The sequence below is a fragment of the Bos mutus genome, chromosome 5 (assembly GCF_027580195.1).
Source record: "Bos mutus isolate GX-2022 chromosome 5, NWIPB_WYAK_1.1, whole genome shotgun sequence".
Lineage (NCBI taxonomy): Eukaryota > Metazoa > Chordata > Mammalia > Artiodactyla > Bovidae > Bos > Bos mutus.
The window spans coordinates 73,264,344-73,288,082 of record NC_091621.1 but is presented as its reverse complement, the minus strand read 5'-3'; the positions used below and the strand labels follow the sequence as shown (position 1 = coordinate 73,288,082).

The window sequence follows — 23,739 nt, the reverse complement described above, 5'->3', positions numbered from 1 at the left end:
CAGGTCGAGCTGTTTAGAGCATCTTCATGCTTGTTTCTTTATCACTGACTGGCTTTGTTTCCCTCTTACAGAGGGAGCTGACCTGAGCCTGAGACTGGTAGATGGAGTCACCAAGTGTTCAGGAAGATTAGAAGTGAGATTCCAAGGAGAATGGGGGACAGTGTGTGATGATGGCTGGGACAGTGATGATGCTGCTGTAGCCTGTCAGCAATTGGGATGTCCGACTGCCATCACTGCCGTCGGTAGAGTCAATGCCAGTGAGGGAACTGGACACATTTGGCTTGACAGTGTTTCCTGCCAAGGACATGAATCTGCTGTCTGGCAGTGCAGACATCACGAATGGGGAAAGCATTACTGCAATCATAACGAAGATGCTGGTGTGACCTGTTCTGGTAAGTTAAAACAAGAAAAACAGAGAAGGAAGGGTCTGTGTTCTTTAGGAGTAGGAATAGGTGTAAGAGGTGAGAGAGAGAGAGAACTAGCTAATGATTTCCTTGTTAGGAATTCTTTTCAGGTATGAGGAATCTTTAACACATTCTTTATTTGACTAGTTTGGAGGGTTGTCTGTCTCTATTTTCTATAAAAATTGTTTCAACTGCTATTAGGGACCACACTTCAAATTCTAAATCTACAAGTTTTGAAACTATAGCCCCATTTCTAACCAAATTCATGGTCTATGCTGCTCTTCTAAAAGCCAGGAAGTAGGTAAGCCAGAATTTCTAGTGTCTCAGTATCTGAGAAGGAACAAGATTGAAAAAAGTACCCTATGGTAGTTAACCGCCATATGTATCTATGGCCTAAGTTTATGTTTCTTTTGCAGATGGATCAGATCTTGAACTGAGACTCAAAGGTGGAGGTAGCCGCTGTGCTGGGACAGTGGAGGTGGAAATTCAGAAACTGATAGGGAAAGTGTGTGACAGAAGCTGGGGACTGAAAGAAGCTGACGTGGTTTGCAAGCAGCTGGGATGTGGATCTGCGCTCAGAACATCCTATCAAGTTTATTCTAAAATTCAGGCAACAAACACATGGCTGTTTTTAAACAACTGCAATGGAAATGAGACTTCTATCTGGGACTGCAAGAACTGGCAATGGGGTGGGCTTAGTTGTGAACACTATCATGAAGCCAAAGTTACTTGCTCAGGTAAGACTTTCAATCAACCTGTAAAGAAGTTGCATTCCAATTTCATTCTTTTATGTGGAGCTGTCCAGTTTTCCCAGCACTATTATTTAAGAGACTATCTTTTCTCCATTGTATATTTTTGTCTCCTTTGTGATAGATTAATTGGCAATAAATGTGTGGATTTATTTCTGGGCTTTCTATCCAGTTCCATTAATCTCTGTGTCTGCTTTTGTCTCAGTACCATGCTGTTTTGATGACTGTAACTTTGTAGTTTAGTCTGAAGTTAGACAGCCTGATTCTTCCAGCTTTATTCTTCTTTCTCAAGATTATTTTGGCTATTCGGGATCTGTTGTGCTTCCATACAAATTTAAAATTTATTGCTTAATTCTGTAAAAAATGCCATCAGTAATTTGATAGGGATTGCATTGAATCTGTATATTGCCTTGGGACTATGGTCATTTTAACCATATTTAACCAAACTGATTCTTCCAGTCTAAGAACAAAATATATCTTTCCATTTCTTTCATCAGTGTCTTGTAGTTTTCCGAGTACAGGGCTCTTGCCTTCTTAGGTAGGTTTATTCCTAGGTATGCTATTCTTTTTTAATGTATGTATGTATGTATATGCTCAGTTGTTCAGTCATGTCTGATTCTTTGCAGGCCCATGGACTGTACCCTTCCATGCTCCTATGTCCATGGAATTTTCCAGGCAAGAATACTGGAGTGGGTTGTCATTTCCTACTCCAGGGGATCTTCTTGATCCAAGATCAAAACTGTGCCTCTTGTGTCTCCTGCATTGGCAGGTGGATTCTTTTTGACTAACATCATCTGGGAAGCCCTTTAGATGTGATAGTAAATGGAACTGTTTCTTTAATTTCCCTTTCTGATAGCTCATTGTTAGTATATAGAAAGGCAACAGATTTCTGTATTTTCATTCTGTATCCTGCAACTTCACCAAATTCACTGATGAACTCTAGTAGTTTTTTGGTAGTGACTTTAGGATTTTCTAAGCACAGTGTCATCTTGTCTGCAAACAGAGACAGCATTACTTCTTCCGTTCTAGTTTGGATTCCTTCTATTTCTTCTCCTTGTCTAAATTTCTGTGGATAGAACTTTAGATATTATGTCAAATAAAAATGGCAAGAGTGGGCATCCTTGCCTTGTTCCTGATCTTAGAGAAAATGCATTCAGCTTTTTCACCATTGCATATGATATTAGGTAAATTGCCTATATACTATATATATATATATATAAAGATATTATAAAATCTATATAAACAATAGAATGGGAAGGACTAGAGATTTCTTCAAGAAAACTAGAGATACCAATGGAACATTTCATGCAAAGATGGGCACAATAAAGACAGAAATGGTATGGACCTAATAGAAGCAGAAGATATTAAGAAGAGGTGGCAAGAATACACAGAAAAACTATACAAAAAAGATCTTCATGATCCAGTTAACCATGATGATGTGATTGCTCACCTAGAGCCAGACATCCTGGAATGTGAAGTCAAGTGGGCCTTAGGAAGCATCACTACAAACAAAGCTAGTGGAGGTGATGGAATTCCAGTTGAGCTATTTCAAATCCTGGAAGATGATGCTGTGGAAGTGCTGCACTCAATATGCCAGCAAAGTTGGAAAACTCATCAGTGGCCATAGGACTGGAAAAGGTCAGTTTTCATTCCAATTCCAAAGAAGGGCAATGCCAAAGAGTATTCAAACCACCACACAGTTGCACTCCTCTCACACACTAGCAAAGTAATGCTCAAAATTTTCCAAGCCAGGCTTCAACAGTACATGAACCACGAACTTGCAGATGTTCAAGCTGGGTTTAGAAAAGGTAGAGGAACCAGAGATCAAATTGCCAACATCTGCTGGATCATAGAAAAAGCAAGAGAATTCCAGAAAAATGTCTACTTCTGCTTTATTGATTATGCCAAATCATAATCATAAAAACTGTGTGGATCACAACACACTGGAAAATTCTTCAAGATATGGGAATACCAGAGCATCGTACCTGCCTCCTGAGAAAAATCTGTATGCAGGTCAAGAAGCAACAAGTAGAGCTGGACATGGAACAACAGACTGGTTCCGAATTGGGAAAGGAGTACATCAAGGCTGTATATTGTCACCCTGCTTATTTAACTTATATGCAGAGTACATCATGCAAAATGCTGGGCTGGATGAAGCACAAGCTGGAATCAAGATTGCTGGGAGAAATATCAATATCCTCAGATATGCAGATGACACCACCCTTATGGCAGAAAGTGAAGAGGAACTAAGAGCCTCTTGATGAAAGAGGAGAGTGAAAAGGCTGGCTTAAAACTCAACATTAAAAAAACTAAGACCATGGCATCCAGTCCCATCACTTCATGGCAAATAGATGGGGAAACAATGGAAACAGTGAGAGACTTTCCTTTCTTGGGCTCGAAAATCATTGCACATGGTGACTGCAGCCATGAAACTCCTTGGAAGAAAAGCTATGACCAACCTAGATAGCATATTCAAAAGCAGAGACATTACTTTGCCAACAAAGGTCTGTCTAGTCAAGGCTATGGTTTTTCCAGTAGTCATGTATGGATGTGAGAGTTGGACTATAAAGAAAGATGAGTGCCAAAGAATTGATGCTTTTCAACTGTGGTGTTGGGAGAAGACTCTTGAGAGTCCCTTGGACTGCAAGGAGATCCAACCAGTTCATCCTAAAGCAAATCAGTCCTGAATATTCATTGGAAAGACTGATGCTGAAGCTGAAACTCCAATACCTTGGCCACCTGATGCAAAGAGCTGACTCATTTGAAAAGACCCTGATGTTGGGAAAGATTGAAGGCAGGAGAAGAAGAGGATGACAGAAGATGAGCTGGTTGGATGGCATTACCAACTGAATGGACATGAGTTTGAGCAAGCTCCAAGAGTTGGTGATTGTCAGGGAAGCTTGATGTGCTGTAGTCCATGGGTTTGCAAAGAGTCGGACATGACTTAGTGGCTGAACTGAACTGAACTGAGATTGCCTATCTGCACTTCACTGTTCTTATTTTGGGGTTTTGTCTTGTTCCTTGTTTGGAACATGTTCCTCTGTTGCCTCATTTTGCCTGATTTGCTATTTTCAGTTCTATGTAGGTGGTAGGTTGGTGACATTTCCCAACCTTGGAGAAATTACCTTCTATGGGAAATGTTCTATGCTCCCAGCAGCATACTCCCCTCTGGTTACCAGAGCTATGTGCTCTAGTTTGCCCCATACGTTAACAGCACAAGTCCTTCTATTGTGGTTGGCTGACTACTGTTAGTGGTCTGGTAGGCATGGCTGGGCCCTAGTCTGGTTGTTTGCTAGACTCGGCCTTGTGCAAAAGCTGCCAGTCACTGCTTGGTGGGACTGGGTCATGGGGTAGCTGGTTGCAGACACCAGGAGTATTTCAGAGCTAGTGCTGTTCTACTTGTGGTTTGAACCAAGTTTTACAGTGAGTGTGGGGGAGACAGTGTTCCCAGATCTAGTGAAAGCCTGCTGGTGAGTAGAGCTGGTTCCTGGGGCAGCTGGCTGAGAGGTCCAACCTGTCTCAGAGTTGGTGTCCATCTGCTTGTTGGTAGGGCCAATGCCCAAAGGATTTTAGGGTTGGTGTTCACCTACTGGTGCATGAAGCCATGTCCTGGGGCTAGTGCCAGTCCAGTGGTAGACAGAGTCAGCTCCTGGGGTCCCCTGCTGCAGGGCCCAGGAATCCCAGAGCTGGTGTTGGCCTGCTGGTGGACAGGGCCAGGGCCCAGGGAATGCTGGTTGTAGGGTTGCACTGGTCCTGGGGCTGGGATCTCTGGGAGATAAGACTTGTCCCAGGGTTAGCACTAGCCCTGTTGGGTAGAGCTGGGTCCTGGGATTTCTGGCTGCAGAGCCCAGGGTCCTGGAGCCTAAATTGGTCAGCTGGTGGGCAGGGCCAATGCCCAGGGTGTCCCTAGGCTAATGTCAGCTCACTGGAGTATGGGGGTGGTGAAACTGGGGCTCTGGCTTCAGGTCCCAGGGGGTCCCTGTGCTAGTGCCAGTTTCCTGGTATGTGGGGCTGAGTCCTGGCCCTCTAGTGGGCACTGCCATGTCCCAGGGTGTCTGTGGGCTCAGGGAGTCTCAAGGCAGCTAATAGAGGACAGTGGTAGGGGTGTGCGTCCCTGCCTGTTTAGTTTCTTGGCCTCAGGTGTCCCACTTCTGGTACTGACAGGCTGGTGACTGGGTCTGGGTCTTGGTGCTAATAAGCTAAAGGGAGGATTCCAAAATGACTTCTTCTAATACCAGTGTCCTCGTGGTAGAAGGAGCTCCCCAAAATGGCTGCTGTCAGTATCTGGGTCCCCAGGTCCCCACGTGATGAGTTCCATCACATCCCACCTCTCCAGAAGACTTTCCAAGATCAGCAGGTGGGTCTGGCCCAGGCTTCTTTCAAATTGACTGCTTCTGCCCTGGGTCCCAGAGTGGGTGGGATTTTGTGTGTGTCCCTTAAGAGAGGAGTCTCTATTTCCCACAGCCCTCTGGCTCTCCCAAAAGTAAGCCCTGCTGGCTTTCAAAGTCAAACGTCCTGGGAGCTTATCTTCCTGGTGCAGCACCACTGGTTGGGGAATTCCTTGATCCTTGGGGAGAACCTCTGCAACTGCAATTATCTTCTTATTTGGTGGTCGCGTACCTGGGTCTATGGGCCTTGACTATACTGTGCCCTGCCCCTCCTGCTTGTCTTGTTGTGATTCTTTCTTTATACCTTTAGTTGTAGAAGATCTTCTCTGCTAGACTTTGGTCTTTCTCGTAAGCAGTTGTTACTTTGGTGTGCTCGTGTGAAGAGATGACTCAGGATCCTCCTCCTCTGTCATCTTGGCTGTGCCTTCTGAACATTTTTATGTATTTCATGCAACTTCTTTAAAAAACTCAAAAGTGGTCTGTGATTGGTAGTCTTGTGGACAATCCCTAGCATTTTATGTTAATCACTTGTTGATAAATGATGCCTTTTTAACAACAAGGTGTTCACCAAGACACACCTAGAGCTGTTCTTCCAAAGTAATTATCATATCCTACTGGACAAGAGGGCTTTCCTGGTGGCTCAGTGGTAGGTAAAGAATCTGCCTACCAATGCAGGACACAGAGGTTCAATCTCTGGGTTGGGACAATCCCCTGGAGAAGGAAATGGCAACCCACTCTACTATTCTTGCCAGGGAAATCTCATGGACAAAGGAGCCTGGTGGCTACAGTCCATGGGGTTGCAAAGAATTGGACATGATTTAACGACTAAACAACAACTGGACAAGAACAATGAGTTGCCCTGTAGGTGAGGGAGTGTGGTGAGCCAATCTGATGGACCAGGTTCTGCCCTCTGAGAAGCTGCTGTCTGTGCTCTGTCCTTCATGTGCCCAGGTGCTCTTCTCAGAGCAGTACTTCCTAGTGCATTGTTCCCATCATCAGCTCTGTGTTCAGTTTCGAGAGTATATCCATCCAGAGGCTGCACACCTTTCACAACCCACTTCATGCTGATGCTGATTTAGGGACCCTTGGGTTGCTTTAGGGTTGAGTATTCATTAACTGATATCAGTCACCCTCAAATTCAGCAAAATATTCTCTTCAGACTTAGTAGATTTCTTGCCTATTTGCTTTAACCCAATGTCATGTGAAAATAACCACCATCAAAGAATAAATTACATATTTTGATCTATCCTGTGATCAGACCCTTCCTCTCAATTTATTGGCCACTGCCCTAAGGTCATTTGAAACCATGGGTTTGAGAGGGAAGGCAAGACGTAAATCCTATCTTTGCTGGTAGGCTCATTGTCTTTATATGCAGAGCATCAATTTTATTTTCTGCTAAATCTGAAGTTTTATCACCATCTTAATTTAGGGGACAGGATACTAAGGTTTTTTTTTTTTTTCAATTCTGTAAGTTTCAAATTATAGGACTCTCAATTAACTATATCTAATAGCTGCAGGCAGCTTTCCTGGTGGCTCAGCAGTAAATAATCAGCTTCCAATGCAGGAGATGCAAGAAACTCAGGTTCTATCCCTGGGTCAAGAAGAGCCGCTGGAGGAGGGCACGACAACTGTCTCCAGTATTCTTGCCTGGAGAATCCCATGGACAGAGGAGCTGGGGGGGCTATGTCCATGGGGTCATGGAGTCAGACACAACTGAACGCAGTAGCTGCAGGCAGAGGATGTCTCCCTCACAAAATTAGTATTTTTCCTTCCACTTCTTCTTGTAATCTACTGGCTTCTAGTCTCAGCCCATCTCTCTCCTAAATGTTAAAAGTGGCAAGGAGGATTTTTTTTCTTTTTTTATATACTTTCCCTTTTTTACACTTTTCCCAATATGTTATCCATTTTTCATCTTTAGTGAATATATAATTTTCTTTTCAGTGTGATATCTGTCCAGATATTTTACCATGGATAACAATACTTATTAGCTTTCCAGCCTACAATATCTATGTCATCAGTATATTATAGCCATGAATTCCATCCAACAACATCCAAAATTTAGGTTTTATTACTAGAGTACCTTATTTGTGATAACCCATTCTAAATTACATAGGATTCTATTGGTGGTTTAGTTGCTAGGTCGTGTCTGACTCTTGCGACTCAATGGACTGTAGCTTGCCAGGCTCCTCTGTCCATGGGCTTTCCCAGACAAGAATATTGGAGTGGGTTGCCATTTCCTTCTCCAGCGGATCTTCTTGATCCAGGGATCGAACCTAGGTCTCCTGCATTACAGGTAGATTCTTTACTGTCTGAGCCACCAGGGAAGCCCAGGATTCTATTTAGCTGCATATAATAAAAATCCCAAATAGCATAAATTTGCAACTTAACATGGGTTCCCTCTCTTTACAAAGTCATATTTTTGTTTGCTATCTGCCATATGTGCACTTTGCTTTCTTTTGTAAACTCTCTTGTTATATTTCTGTAGCATTTGAAACCCTTCTACTAATTTTTGGGCCAAGACTTTAGCTCTGTCCTTGTTTTTCTAAAAATAGAGTTTGTAATTTCATTTTTTGATTTACTTGATTCTTTCAGAAGATTTTCAGGAAAAAAATGATGGAAATACCATCTCTGTGTCTGTCAAGTTCAAACTACGAATTCCATAGTCTGTTTAAATTCTTAGACTTTTATAAAGCATAAGGCATTGTGGTTGATAGGGGCCAGAAAAACTCAGTAAAGCAGGAAGACTAGAAATACAAAGCAACCGTTTACCCCTGAATTGTAGTTTAGACAAGATAGCTACAAAGATGTCTAAGAGTTTTGGGCATGAAATTGCTCTGAATCCCAGACATTTTGTTTGTGATGACTGTATAGGTGCTGTAGAGCACTTTTGAATGTAATAACTTGTTCATTTGAATTTGTTTTATTTTACTAAAACCTGAAAGATAATTTTGAGATTAGAATGAGCTATACTTTTTCGGAGTCTGGAAAGGAATAAATGATGAAAACGCATTAGTGCTTCTTTAAATTGTATTGTATCTATTACCAAACAAAATGAAATACCTCTAATTATTTCTTATATTTGTTCTTCATTTCTTCAGAAAGAAATAAATATAGATTTAGTTACTGATGTTAGGGAAAGTTTAATTTATTGATTAAAAGGGCTAAATCCAGGCACAAAAATTCAGTTAATGGCTTTTATGTTAAAATGCAGTCATAGCACAGATGTGGAGACTGGACTTGTGGACACAGGGTGTGAAGGAGAGGGTGGGATGAATTGAGAGAGTAGCATTAACATGTATACACTACCATGTATAAAATAGATAGCTAGTGGGAAGCTGCTGTACAGCGCAGGGAGCTCAGCCCAGTGCTCTGTGTTGACCTGGAGGGGTGGGATGGGTGTTGGGGTGGGAGGAAGGTTCAAGGGGGAGGGGATATGTATGTGTATATATGTATATATATATACACACACACACACACTTATAGCTGATTCATGTTGTGTACAGCAGAAACTAATACAACATTGTAAAACAATTATACTCCAATTTAAAAATACATTTCAAAAAATGCAGTCATAGGATTAACAGGAAAAAAAAATCCCTTAAAGAAGTAAATTATCAATATTCTAATCATGTACTCAGAGTAAATGGTATAAGGAAGCCATTCTGTGGTATAGACTAATGTGTTACTAGCAGACTTAATGAAATAAAGCTGAGGATGGAGTCTCCAAGTAATTTCTAGAAGAAGGATTTTTCTTTTGCCTTGGACTCAAATATTTTAGGACTAAGGAAATAGGAGGATATCTATTTGTTTTGCTTTTTTGAGGGGGAAGTTGTTTTTCACTGGTTGTATTTTATTTGTTCAAGATCAGTCTAGAGAGAGCAAGAGGCTAAAAGAAAAAATCTAAGAAACTGTTTTTATCCAAAGACTTAGGTCTGTCCAAAAGTGGAATAGGATCATATGAATAAGAATTAATGATATCTTAGAGTAATTTCATTCTCAAATAATGATTCAACAAGATTAAACTCAACTCCAGTCACTGTGTTGTAGAGGCATTATTTGCTGTAAAGTCTTAGCTCTGTTTAAAAAGCAACGTGTTATTCAACTCAAATTTGGATGGAACTTGCTTCAAACATATTGAATGGATAAGTGGTGAAATTTTTGCACAGCTGAGTTATTCTGTATTGCTATGATAGAGAATATCATCAGATCTAGAACATTTTAGGAAATTGGCAAGGGCTGATGGTATATCTGTGTCATGCTGATAGTAATGTCAAGGGATCTTAAGAATTAGTGATATTTAAAAAAAGGAGTAGTCATGTTTGACAGCAGGCATCTCTAAAATACTTACGCCTTTTAGAAAGTCCAATTCCATATGCCTCTTCTATTTCTTTCCTCTCTTTTAAGATGAATTAAAGAAAATACTTTGTATCTTCCACGTAACTTGAATTACCTCCTAGTTGCTGAGAGTTGGACACAACTTAGAGACTGAACAACAAATGTTAAAAGAAGCTCTTAATTATCTTGATGAGTGGCTCTCAACCTAGTGAAGCATGCCCTTAAAGCCTGAGCTCCATTTTTTCAGCTATATAGCTTGTGTGTCTTTTCTTTACCTTTTAAAATCCAGCCGTACTAAATTATTCATAATCCCTCAATTAGATCATCCTGTCTCATGATTGTATTCTTTAAATGCCATATCACATATCATTTACTTGGCAAACTTCTCATCTTTTTTCAAAGCTCAGTTCAGATTTATGGTACTCTTTATAGTTTTCTCTGGAGAAGGCAATGGCACCCCACTCCAGTACTCTTGCTTGGAAAATCCCATGGATGGAGGAGCCTGTTAGGCTGCAATCCATGGGGTCGCTAAGAGTCGGACATGACTGAGCGACATCACTTTCACTTTTCACTTTCATGCATTGGAGAAGGAAATGGCAGCCCACTCCAGTGTTCTTGCCTGGAGAATCCCAGGAACGGGGGAGCCTGGTGGGCTGCCGTCTATGGGGTTGCACAGAGTCGGAAACGACTGAAGTGACTTAGCATAGCATAGCATAGCATAGTTTTCTCCAGGCAAGAACACTGGAGTGGGTTGCTATTTCCTTCTCCAATGCATGAAAGTGAAAAGTGAAAGGGAAGTCGCTCAGTCGTTTCCAACTCTTAGCAACCACATGGACTACAGCCTACCAGGCTCCTCCATCCATGGGATTTTCCAGGCAAGAGTACTGGAGTGGGGTGCCATTGCCTTCTCTGATAGTTTTCTTACAAAGGCCCAAATATAACTGATAACTCCTTCCTTAGTTTTGTATCTAAAACATGTATCTAGTTTTGGACTCATTACATGAACATGTATATCTTCTACTAAATTATGTGTTCTTGAAGGAGAGAGAAATCAGTGAAAAATTGAGCATCCTTGAAAGAAGTAACTTTGTCCCCCAAACATAAGTTTGGGAAATATAAGTAGAGCAAAAAGTGTCTGCAGAGACACAGAAGCTTGAAAAAGCATCTTTAGGCTGGGGTAACAAGTATGTTTGGCAGAGTAATAGATGTTAAGGCTTTTAAAGTGACATCATAGAGTTTTTTCGAGTATGCTAAAATAATGCTTATTATGTCTCCTTAATTTGAATAAATGAGTGCTATTGGGGAAGCTGCCAAAGTTTTCTGCTACAATTTCCTCAAAAAAAAAAAAAAAAAAAATGGTGGTAATAATATCTACTCCTTCATGGGAATTGCACAGCAAGTGATCAATGTATGTTAGCTACTATGGTTATGATTATTAGTAGTAGTACTAGAATTATCTATCCTTACTGATAGACTGAGCTCTGTGATAGATTTTTTAGCCCATCCAAATGCCTAAAACATTGTAAGTGCTTAATAATATTTGTTGAAAAGATGAATTATTGTATACACAGTAAAGAAACATTGCCTTCTCTTAGACAGAAACTATGTGAAAATATTTGAAATTTAGTATTTGTGGTCATGACATAAATTTATTGGAAAGAGGACTTAAAGGCAAGGAGACCACTTTGGAAGCTATTGCAAAAGTCTACATGACGTATGGTGACAAATTACATCAAAGTAGTGGCAGTAAGTATGGAGAAAAAAATATGCTGGAGAGTCAGTCAGCTGGTGCAGGTGGCTTTCACATGTGCAGTGTGTTGTGAGGGTCAAGAGTCTAGGCTCTATAGTATACTGCCTGGCTTCAAACCCTGTCCCTTCATTAACCTGCTGCGTGACCTTAGCAAATTACTTCACTTCTGTGCATTTTAGTTTCCTTGTCTTAATAATTATATCCTAAGGCAATAATAAGGATGAAATAGTGATTGCTAAATAAATACCAAGATGCCATATTTGTTGTTGTTTAGTTGCTAAGTTGTGTCTAACTCTTTATGACCCTAGGGACTGTAGCCTGCTAGACTCCTCTGTCCATGGGATTTCTCAGGCAGAATACTGGAGTGGCTTGCCATTTCCTTCTCCAGGGAATCTTCCCGACCCAGGGATTGAACCTGGGTCTGCTGCTGAGTCTCCAGGCAGATTCTTTACCACTGAGACTCCAGGGAAGCCCAAAATGCCACATACAAATATACATATATAGTAGGTGTTCACTTAATCTTCATTGCTATCATTATTATTATTTCTGAGGAGATAAACACAGGGGTTCAATTTCAGATGGTTCTAATTTGGTCCTGGATACCATTAATTGAATAAAGACTATGGTGGCCTTGTCAGTGCATAATTCATTCAATTTGGAACACCTTAAGTTCAAGATGTCCAAATAGATCTGCTTATGACTATAAATTTAAAGAGAAATGTATAGATGAAAACATATTTACTGGCAGTTGAGAGAAAATGCCCACTGAGGAGATGAGAAAGCTGAGGACTGAACTTTGATTGGGGAACACATGACAGGTTCTGATAAAACACCGACAGGCAGGAAGGAGGAGAAAACAGGGGGAAAAGAGTGTCTCATGTATCAAGTATGAGAGATATCAAAGAATAAGTCTGTTTTTCATTTTGGAAATAGGAAGTAGATATATTAAAAGTCTTTACCTAGAACCACTTGAAACGGTTGGGGCAGACTCCAGATTGCGGTGGGTGCATATAGTGATAAAATGTAGAGAGAATGAACATACATTATCTGTGGGCTACAAAGTGATGGATAATACAGGCAAAATACTGAAAGGATAGAGTAATCATGCTCCAGAAATTATGGGTTCTATGAAGCAAAGTTCCAGAATTATCTGATAGGGTAGTCCAGTGAAGGATGGGGAGGTCTGGAAATTGTTAAGCCCAACTCCAGGCAGAAAATCCAAGAGCAATGAATGGCTTCCTTTTCTCACTTTTGACTCCCTGACTCACTCCCAGCAGGAGGGAAGATCTTGGAATCATGTTCTTTCTCACAAAATATTATTTTTCAGCCCACAGGGAACCCAGACTAGTCGGAGGGGACATTCCTTGCTCCGGTCGTGTTGAAGTGAAACATGGCGACACTTGGGGCACCATCTGTGATTCTGACTTCTCTCTGGAATCGGCCAGCGTGCTATGCAGGGAATTAGAGTGCGGCAGCGTTGTCTCCATCCTGGGGGGAGCTCACTTTGGAGAAGGAAATGGACAGATCTGGGCTGAAGAATTCCAGTGTGAAGGCAACGAGTCCCATCTTTCACTCTGCCCCGTTGCACCCCGCCTGGATGGGACTTGTAGCCACAGCAAGGACATTGGAGTAGTCTGCTCAAGTGAGACCCAGACAACATGTTCATTTTGTCCCCATATTGTGAGGAAGGTAGGGTTAGGTAGTCACAGACATCTTATTAAAGCCCTGTCTCCTTCCAGGATACACAGAAGTTCGCTTGGTGGGTGGCAATACCCCATGTGAAGGAAGAGTGGAGGTCAAGATTCTTGGGACCTGGGGACCTCTCTGCAACTCTCACTGGGACATGGAAGATGCTCATGTTTTGTGCCAGCAGCTTAAATGTGGAGTTGCTGCTTCTATCCCAGGAAGAGCACCTTTTGGGAAAGGAAGTGGGCAGCCCTGGAGACACATGTTCCACTGCACTGGGACAGAACAGCACATGGGTGATTGTCCTGTAACTGCTCTGGGTGCATCGCTGTGTCCTGAAGGGCAAGTGGCCTCTGTAATCTGCTCAGGTAAGAGAATAAAGGGCAGTCAATGAGGAGCCTCTGCCATGGTGGTGTGCCTTAAGAGTGGGTATTAGTGGAGCAGGGGCGGGGGGCAGGGAAGGAGAGTGGGATGAACTGAGAGAGCAGCATTGATGTATATACACTACCATGTGTAAAAGAGATAGCTAGTGGGAAGATACTGTTTAACACAGAGAGTTCAGTTCGTTGCTCTATGATGACCTAGAGGGGTGGGATGGGGGTTGTGGGAGGGAGACTCAAGAGGGAGGGGATATATGTATACTTACAGCTGATTCATGTTGTTGTATAGCAGAAACTAACACAACATTAAAAAACCAATTATACTCCAATAAAAATTATCCTTTGATAAACCAAAGAGTATTAAAAAAGAATATATATATATGTATGTATGTATATATGTATAACCGAATCACTTTGCTGAATTAACAGGAATTAACAACATTGTTAATCAACTATACTTCCAAAAAGGAGTGGGTGTACCTATAGCAAAGAATGGGAGTAAAAGGAAATGATCCTCTTTGAGACATTATGAGAGGTGTACCAGAATATTAACTTCATTTGTCTTTTTAGTGGAAAGTAAACTTGATTTTCATGGACCTCATAGTTACATAGAGCTTATGTGTGTGGGTCAGTCACTCAGTCATGTCTGACTCTTTGCATCTCCATGGACTCTGCCCACCAGGCTCCTTTGTCCATGAGAATCTCCAGACAAGAATACTGGAGTGGGTAGCCATTCCCTTCTCCAGAGGATTTTCCTGATCCAGGGATTGAACCCAGGTCTCCTGCCTTGCAGGCAGATTCATTACCATGTGAGCCATCAGGGAAGCCCATTTAGGACTTACCATGTAACTTCTCAGGCTTCCCAGGTGCTGCCAGTGGTGAAGAACCCAGCTGCCAATGCAGGAGACATAAGAGACACAGGTTTTCCCTGGGTCAGGGAGATCCCCTGGAGGGAGGCATGGCAATCCACTCCACTGTTCTTGCCTGGAGAACCCCATGGATGAGGAGCCTAGTGGGCACAGGCCATGGGGTCGCAGAGAGTCACTCATGACTAAAGTAACTTAGCACAGACACACAGGTGCCTTCTCAGAGGATCTGATTCATTCTTAGCCTGGTTGACCCAGACACCTTTCTCTAAAGCTATGTTTGTCCTGAGTTCATCTATCTAGTATACCAGTTGACCTCCTCTCTTCATTCCATCCTTTTGTATCTCTTGTGATGGATAATGTTTGGTGCTTGCAGGAAATCGGAGTCAGACACTATATCCATGCAATTCATCATCTTCAGATCCAGAAAGCTCCGTTGTTTTGGAAGAGAATGGTGTTCCTTGCATAGGTGAGAATCGGTGACCGAACCATGAGAATAACTTCCAAATCCTCAGAAATGCATTTATCACTGTTTCATTTGCTCTTTCAGGGAGTGGACAGCTCCGCCTGGTAAATGGAGGTGGGCGTTGTGCCGGGAGAATAGAGGTCTATCATGAGGGCTCCTGGGGCACCATCTGTGATGACAGCTGGGACCTGGATGATGCCCACGTGGTGTGCAGGCAGCTGGGCTGCGGTGTGGCCATTAATGCCACAGGTTCTGCTCATTTTGGGGAAGGATCAGGGCCCATCTGGCTGGATGAGGTGAACTGTAATGGAAAAGAACCTCGCATTTCTCAGTGCCGTTCCCATGGCTGGGGGCGGCAGAACTGCAGGCATAAGGAGGATGCAGGAGTTATCTGCTCAGGTGAGTTCTGCAAAATTACAACTGGTTACAGTTTTGGAAAAAATGGCTGAGGTAGGGTGGTGGGTAGGGAGGATATTAATCTGAGCAAACTCCTTGAACTACAGGTTCAGAGGGAACAGTTGTGAGATTCAGGCTGCCAGAAGTGTGGATCTGATGCATTAGTGCTACCTCATGTGCAAAGTGGGCTTCTCTGGTGGCTCAGTCAGTAAAGATGCAAGAAACCTGGGTTTGATCCCTGGGTGGGGAAGTTTCCCTGGAGAAGGGAATGTCTACCCATTCCAATATTCTTGCCTGAAGAATCTCATGGACAGAGGAGCCTGGTGGGCTATAGTCCATGATTGCAGAGTCAGACATGACCGAGTAACTAAGCACACAGACACACACGTGCAAGGTAGTATGTAGTATGATATCAGAAAGAGGAAAACTCAGAAGTGAGTTTGCATGTCATGAAAATGACAGTAAAACTAATAATGAGAAATTCTTTTATAAACATATAGGGTGCTGGATGTTGGTTAAGGATTCAGTGTACCACTGAATGATTACTGTATTAATAAAGTAGATTAAAAATGACAAGAAGAGGACTTCCCTGGTGGTCCAGTGGTTGAAAATATGCCTGCCAGTGTAGGAGACATGGGTTTGATCTCTTATCTGAAAAGATTCCACATCTACAGGGCAACTAAGCCCATGCGCCACAACTACTGAGCCCACCCTCTAAAGCCCATGCCCCTCAACAAGAGAAGCCACCAAAATTAGAAGCCCACACACTGCAACTAGAGAGTAGCCCCAGCTCATTGCAACCACACAAAGCCCATGTGCAGCAGTAAAGACTCAGGATAGCCAAAAATAAATAAAACTTTTCTTTTTTTTAAAGGAAAAAAAGAAATACATTTGGTACCACGTTCTACAGATAAAAAGACCGCCATGCCCAAGTAATTTTTTATGACAGACAAAGAATCACAATGAGATACCGCTCTTGTTTTGTATACACGATAAGATTTTGGAAAGCACTGTGAACTAGAAAAATGTACTCAGTTGTAATGTATTGGGGGGAAAATGGTGCTATGACTTAGCAAAATGAAAAATTCTAAATGCCGGATGTGATTTTGCTCTCACATTTAATATGACATAAATATGGTAGAGGATATACAAAACAAAACTAGCTCAGCTGGTGAAGAATCCATTTGCAGTGCAGGAGACCCTGGTTTGATTCTTGGGTCAGGAAGATTCCCTGGAGAAGGGATAGGTTACCCACTTCAGTATTCTGGTCTGTATAGTCTCTAAGGTCACACAGAGTCCGACACAACTGAGCAACTTTCACTTTCACTTTTCAAAGTGTCAGAAAGGGAACTATTGTATTTTAAGGTAACGCATGCAAAACATTGGTTTGAGTGTCTGAGTATCTCACTAAATTTTAACTGTCAAGGACAATTGTCCAAAAATGAACAGATCAGGGTTACAAAGTCAAAATTACCATAATTTAGAGAGAAAAAACCCAAACTGTGTAATTCATAAAAGGCTCTGAGTAAACTTTTGATTGAGGTTTAGATGTCAACTTAGAGTCACTGTTGGCATTTTAAAGGTCCCTAATTACAAAATCCAAGATTAGAAAACCTGAAAGTATTTATAGAACAAATATTTTAAGAAAATCTACAAAATCATCAGTTCAGTCCAGTTCAGTTGCTCAGTCGTGTCCGACTCTTTGCGACCCCATAAATCCCAGAACGCCAGGCCTCCCTGTCCATCACCAACTCCCGGAGTTCACTCAGAATTGAGTCGGTGGTGCCATCCAGCCATCTCATCCTCTGTCGTCCCCTTCTCGTCCTGCCCCCAATCCCTCCCAGCATCAGGGTCTTTTCCAATGAGAAAATTATTCGCATGAGGAGGCCAAAGTATTGGAGTTTCAGCCTCAGCATCAGTCCTTCCAATGAACACCCAGGACTGGTCTCCTTTAGGATGGACTGGTTGGATCTCCTTGCAGTCCAAGGGACTCTCAAGAGTCTTCACCAACACCATAGTTCAAAAGCATCAATTCTTCAGCGCTCAGCTTTCTTCACAGTCCAACTCTCACATCCATACATGACCACTGGAAAAACCATAGCCTTGACTAAACAGACCTTTGTTGACAAAGTAATGTCTGCTTTTGAATATGCTATCTAGGTTGGTCATAACTTTCCTTCCAGGGAGTAAGTGTCTTTTAATTTCATGGCTGCAATCACCATCTGCAGTGATTTTGGAGCCCCCCAAAATAAAGTCTGGCACAGTTTCCACTGTTTCCCCATCTATTTCCCATGAAGTGATGGGACCAGATACCATGATCTTCGTTTTCTGAATGTTGAGTTTTAAGCCAACTTTTTCACTCTCCTCTTTCACTTTCATCAAGAGGCTTTTTAGTTCCTTTTCACTTTCTGCCATAAGGGTGATGTCATCTGCATATCTGAGGTTATTGATATTTCTCCTGGCAATCTTGATTCCAGCTTGTGCTTCTTCCAGCCCATTGTTTCTCATGATGTACTCTGCATATAAGTTGAATAAGCAGGGTGACAATATACAGCCTTGACATACTCCTTTTCCTATTTGGAACCAGTCTGTTGTTCCATGTCCAGTTCTAACTGTTGCTTCCTGACCTGCATATAGGTTTCCCAAGAGGCAGGTCAAGTGGTCTGGTATTCCCATCTCTTTCATAATTTTCCACAGTTTGTTGTGATCCACATAGTCAAAGGCTTTGGCATAGTAAATAAAGCAGAAATAGATGTTTTTCTGGAACTCCCTTGCTTTTTCAATGATCCAGCGGATGTTGGCAATTTGATCTCTGGTTCCTCTGCCTTTTCTAAAACTAGCTTGAACATCTGGAAGTTCACAGTTCACATATTGCTGAAGCCTGGCTTGGAGAATTTTGAGGATTACTTTACTAGCGTGTGAGATGAGTGCAACTGTGCGGTAGTTTGAGCATTCTTTGGCATTGCCTTTCTTTGGGACTGGAATGAAAACTGACCTTTTCCAGTCCTGTGGCCACTGGTGAGTTTTCCAACTTTGCTGGCATATTGAGTGCAGCACTTTCACAGCATCATCTTTCAGGATTTGAAATAGCTCAACTGTAATACCATCACCTCCACTAGCTTTGTTCATAGTGATGCTTTCTAAGGCCCACTTGACTTCACATTCCAGGATGTCTGGCTCTAGGTGAGTGATCACACCATTGTGATTATCTTGGTCATGAAGATTTTTTTTGTACAGTTCTTCTGTGTATTCCTGCCACCTCTTCTTAATATCTTCTGCTTCTGTTAGGTCCATAGCATTTCTGTCCTTTATTGAGCCCATCTTTGCATGAAATGTTCCCTTGGTATCTCTAATTTTCTTGAAGAGATCTCTAGTCTTTCCTATTCTTGTTGTTTTCCTCTATTTCTTTGCATTAATCACTGAGGAAGGCTTTCTTATCTCTCCTTGCTATTCTTTGGAACTCTGTATTCAGATGCTTATATCTTTCCTTTTCTCCTTTGCTTTTCACTTCTCTTCTTTCCACAGCTATTTGTAAGGCCTCCTCAGACAACTATTTTGCTTTTTTGCATTTCTTTTCCATGGGAAAGGTCTTGATCCCTGTCTCCTGTACAAGGTCATGAACTTCTGTCCATAGTTCATCAGGCACTCTATCAGATCTAGTCCCTTAAATCTATTTCTTACTTCCACTGTATAATCATAAGTGATTTGATTTAGGTCATACCTGAATGGTCTAGTGGTTTTCCCTACTTTCTTCAATTTCAGTCTGAATTTGGCAATAAGAAGTTCATGATCTGAGCCACAGTTCAGCTCTTGGTCTTGTTTTTGCTGACTGTACCAAATCATCAAGAAGTTACCAAATAATTTCTAATAATGGCATATCCTGTTAGATCATGTTAGTGTTACTTGCTCAGTCATGCCCACCTCTTTGCAACTCTATGGACTGTACCCAGCCAGGCTCCTTTGTCCATGGAATTCTCAGGCAAAAATATTGGAGTAGGTAGCCATTGCCTTCTCCAGGGGATCTTCCCAATCCAGGGATTGAACCCCAGTCTCCTGCACTACAGGCAGATTCTTACCGTCTGAGCCACCAGGGAAGCACACTGACCTATTTTTTAAAACATGCACACATCAGAGTAAATGAAGACAGTCCTCTAGATCTTCAGGAAAGAGGCAAAACTGCTATTTATTTCACCCCAGAGTTCATGTCTCTCAGACTCATCAGTGACAGCAGCAGCGAGACCTGTGCAGGGCGCCTGGAAGTTTTTTACAACGGAGCTTGGGGCAGCGTGGGCAAGAGCGACATGTCTGCAACCACGGTGGGGGTGGTATGCAGGCAGCTCGGCTGTACTGACAAAGGGAGTATCAGACCAGCACCTTCAGACAAGGTGGAGAACAGGTACATGTGGGTGGACAATGTCCGGTGTCCTAAGGGACCTGAAACCTTATGGCAGTGCCCATCATCTCCGTGGAAGAGGAGACTGGCCAGCCCCTCAGAGGAGACCTGGATCACATGTGCTGGTGAGTATCTGTGCGCCTGTATGACAATCTCATTCTGTTGCTCCACTCTCATCTCCTGATCTAACTCAGTAAGAATGAGTAAGGTTTGGTTAACTCTTATTCTACCTGGATGACGTAACTGATTTTATTTAATTTGGCCTTTGGATATTCAGGATCAGTGACCATTTTCTCAAAGATGATCATACTCTGATGGCCTTCTCAAAAGTTTTATTCAGTTGTGCTTTCTCTGTGAACAAATTAGGATCAGAGAATATATAATTCAGTATTTGACTATTGAGTTGCTCCATTTTTCTTTCAAATAATATCTTGTTACACTCAATGTAAGGAAAGAAGCAGTCAGAAAGATCAATCCTGAATTATTTCCCTGTTCTACACCTTTTTAAACCAGAAGAAGATTTCTATTTATCTGGCAGTTTGAGAGGATTTATACTGAGTTGGCCAAAAAGTTCATTTGTGTATAATTATGGAACAAAAGTTTTGACCAACCTAATACATTTACAATGCTAACTTTATCTCATTGACATTTACTAAGTCACACTAACGTTCTAATGTCCAGGATGAAATATTTAATATACCTAGTTTGTTGGAAGGACATGGACTTCCATGAAAGATGAATGTTGTAAAATTCCAAATGCACATTCAATAAGCAAACAGATTTTTAAAAAATCTTTTAAAACAGATTTTTAAAAAGAGTTTCAAATTTTTCTTTTCTCCTGTGACCTCCTGGGAGCTTTTATCGTCTCAGAAATGATCAAGATGTCTCTGATTTTTCAGATAAAATAAGGCTTCAGGAAGGAACCACTAATTGTTCTGGACGCGTGGAGGTCTGGCACGGAGGTTCCTGGGGCACAGTGTGTGATGACTCCTGGGACCTTAACGATGCCCAGGTGGTGTGTCGCCAGCTGGGCTGTGGCTTAGCTCTGGAGGCAGGAAAAGAGGCAGCGTTCGGCCAGGGAACTGGGCCCATATGGCTCAATGAAGTGAAGTGCAAGGGCAATGAGTCCTCCTTGTGGGATTGTCCTGCCAGATCCTGGGGACACAGTGACTGCGGGCACAAGGAGGATGCCTCTGTGAAGTGCTCAGGTGAGCGCAAGGGGTCTGGAATCTCCCGCGGCGGCAATGAGGAGAGGGTGGGCGGGGAAGTGCATTGTGTAAGGACCGGAAGTACCAACACAGCGACCTGGTGGGGAGAGAATCCTTCGTGTTGTTATACATTGGTCTTCAGACGGTAAAGAATCCGCCTTCAATGTCGGACACCTGGATTCTATCCCCGGGTTGGGAAGGGCAACCCACTCCAGTATTCCTGCCTGGAGAATTCCTTGGACAGAGGAACCTGGCGGTCTACAGTCCGTGGGGTTGTAGAGAGTCAGACACGCCTGAGCGACTTTCACTGAGGAAAATCATTTAGCTTACATGTGTCCGTGTGCAGAGGGAGGAAAAACTAGGGGTCTCTAATTTTGGGTGGGAAGAAGTAGTTTACTTGATTGAGAGGCTAAATCCCCAGACAGGAAACAGATGTAACTGTTCCGTATGTAACTGCCAGAATTGAGTCTCTCCTCTTTTCTCCTACAGAAATTGCAGAGAGCAAAGGATCAGTAAAGGCCGCAGGTATATCAAGGGGTTTCTGAGGATGGGACCGGTTGTCTGCATTATTTAGAATCCCTCTTATTAAGATGTTCTGGGTCAGAAGCTCTAAGAAGCTGAAATTCATTTCAGCAATCCTGTAGTTGACCTAGAAAAGGGATAGTAACTGGGGACCCAGGTCTTTTAACTAAGGTGTTATTACCTCTTGTGGTGTTTCCCTGTGCTCAGGTCACTCATCCACTGTTGCACTTGGAATCCTTGGGGTCATCCTGTTGGCCTTTCTCATCGCAACCCTCTTGTGGATTCAGAGGCGAAGACAGAGACAGCGGCTTGCAGGTCTGAGCCAAATTATCGTGTCTCTAACATTTCTATGGCATAAAAAATTTCTTGGAATAATACAACAACAACAAAAATTAGATTCAAGTATCAAATGGCCACAAAGAGGAAACCTAGAAGAGATTTAAGCAGTTTCCCCAAAAGAAGAAACAAAAATTCAGAGAAGAAAAGGGGTACTGCTTGTATTGATGATTATTATAATGTAGCTATGGGCTTCCCTGGTGGCTCAGTGGTAAAGAATCCACCTGCCAATGCAGGAGATGAGGGTTCAGTCCCTGGGTCAGGAAGATCTCCTGGAGAGGGAAACACAATCCACTCCAATATTCTTGCCTGGAAAATTCAATGGACAGAGGAGCCTAGTGGGCTATAGTCCATGGAGTTGCAAGAGTCAGGTACAACTTAGCAACTAAAAACAACAGCAAATAGTCTATCTACATCTTTAATTGGATGTTATAGAATCGATCATTTAGAATGAGTATGCTTGTGTGATGCATGATGAATCCTTTATTGCCCAAACATTTGTTTGCTCTTACTCTATGCTGCTAAGTCACTTTAGTCGTGTCCGACTCTGTGCGACCCCATAGACGGCAGCCCAACAGGCTCCCCCGTCCCTGGGATTCTCCAGGCAAGATCACTGGAGTGGGTTGCCATTTCCTTCCCCAGTGCATGAAAGTGAAAAGTGAAAAGTGAAGTCGCTCAGTCGTGTCCAACCCTCAGCGACCCCATGGACTGCAGCCCTCCAGGCTCTTCCATCCATGGGATTTTCCAGGCAAGAGTACTGGAGTGGGGCGCCATTGCCTTCTCCGATACTTATTACTAAATTTACTGTTCTGTTAAGCAACATGCTAAGTTCTGAAGATGACTCAGACATGGATATTCCAATGTTCTTGTCTTTGTGTAATTTCCAGTCTAGCGAAAGAGAAATATATGTAAACAAATAAGTTGCAATGTATAATTATATAGTAACATGAATAAAGAACAAAGGGGGCCCAGAAAATACATTAATTAACTGAAAAAGGAGTATTGGAGGCTTCTAGAAGATTTTGAGACAAATTTTGAAGATATAGAGCAAAGAACTTAGTGAGTGCATTTCAGGGAGAGAAAAAAATATTTACGAGTGTAGAGAAGCTTAAAGATGGCACATTTGGTGTTTTTTTCGGGGTAAGTTAAACGTGAGTTCAAGGACAGAAGTTCCTGATGAGGCTGAAGAAAGGGGAAGAAACAAGTAGTGAAGTTCTGTATTTTCCAGTAAGAAGATTAATAGTCATTAAAGAGTATGGTATAGTGGACAGAGTAGTCAGGCGGGCTCTTAGAAAGTTCTGTTTGGACATCTGAGGGGCTGAAAGAGAACTACATTATTGACAAAGATAGGATTTTGAAATAGTTGAGATGAAAGATGAAAAAGACTTTATAGTGAGAATGAGCAGGAAAGGATAAGTTTTATAAAGATTTTAGATGAATCTCCAGTGAATTATGGAAGAATGCTGGCTGCCTTGGGAGAAGAAACTGGGTAGTAATAAGATGGCAATGGGATACCTGGTTTAGTTTCATTGCTATTGCATTTGTGTTTGTGGCTTCACAAGGGTGAAGCTTGGTAGTAGAATAGAATGGAAACAGGACAAGGGCTTAGGTGATGATTGGGTGTGCTTGCACTGCTGAGAAAAAGCACACAGAGGGAGGGAAAGTTTTATTATGCCCCCCTGACTCCTAACCTATGACCTCTTTTGTCAGTTTCCTCAAGAGGAGAGAACTCTGTCCACGAAATTCAATACCGGGAGATGAATTCTTGCCTAAAAGCAGATGATCTGGACCTATATAATTCCTCAGGTCTGTGGGTTCTTAGAGGGTCCGTAGCCCTGGGGTTCAGATTGGTAACTGCAG

General features: G+C 42.3%; 1 protein-coding gene across 1 annotated transcript in view; it reads left to right on the top strand.

Moving 5' to 3' along the window:
• Window positions 1-23,739, top strand: part of LOC102266058 (scavenger receptor cysteine-rich type 1 protein M130) — a 36,509-nt gene that overhangs the window by 8,369 nt on the left and 4,401 nt on the right. Inside the window, exons 5-15 of the mRNA XM_005908318.3 lie at window positions 72-392; window positions 821-1,141; window positions 12,954-13,268; window positions 13,366-13,680; window positions 14,935-15,027; window positions 15,109-15,423; window positions 19,618-19,938; window positions 20,713-21,021; window positions 21,511-21,546; window positions 21,751-21,858; window positions 23,590-23,685. Coding sequence (XP_005908380.2) covers window positions 72-392; window positions 821-1,141; window positions 12,954-13,268; window positions 13,366-13,680; window positions 14,935-15,027; window positions 15,109-15,423; window positions 19,618-19,938; window positions 20,713-21,021; window positions 21,511-21,546; window positions 21,751-21,858; window positions 23,590-23,685 — 2,550 coding nt within the window. The remainder of the gene's footprint in view (window positions 1-71; window positions 393-820; window positions 1,142-12,953; window positions 13,269-13,365; window positions 13,681-14,934; window positions 15,028-15,108; window positions 15,424-19,617; window positions 19,939-20,712; window positions 21,022-21,510; window positions 21,547-21,750; window positions 21,859-23,589; window positions 23,686-23,739) is intronic.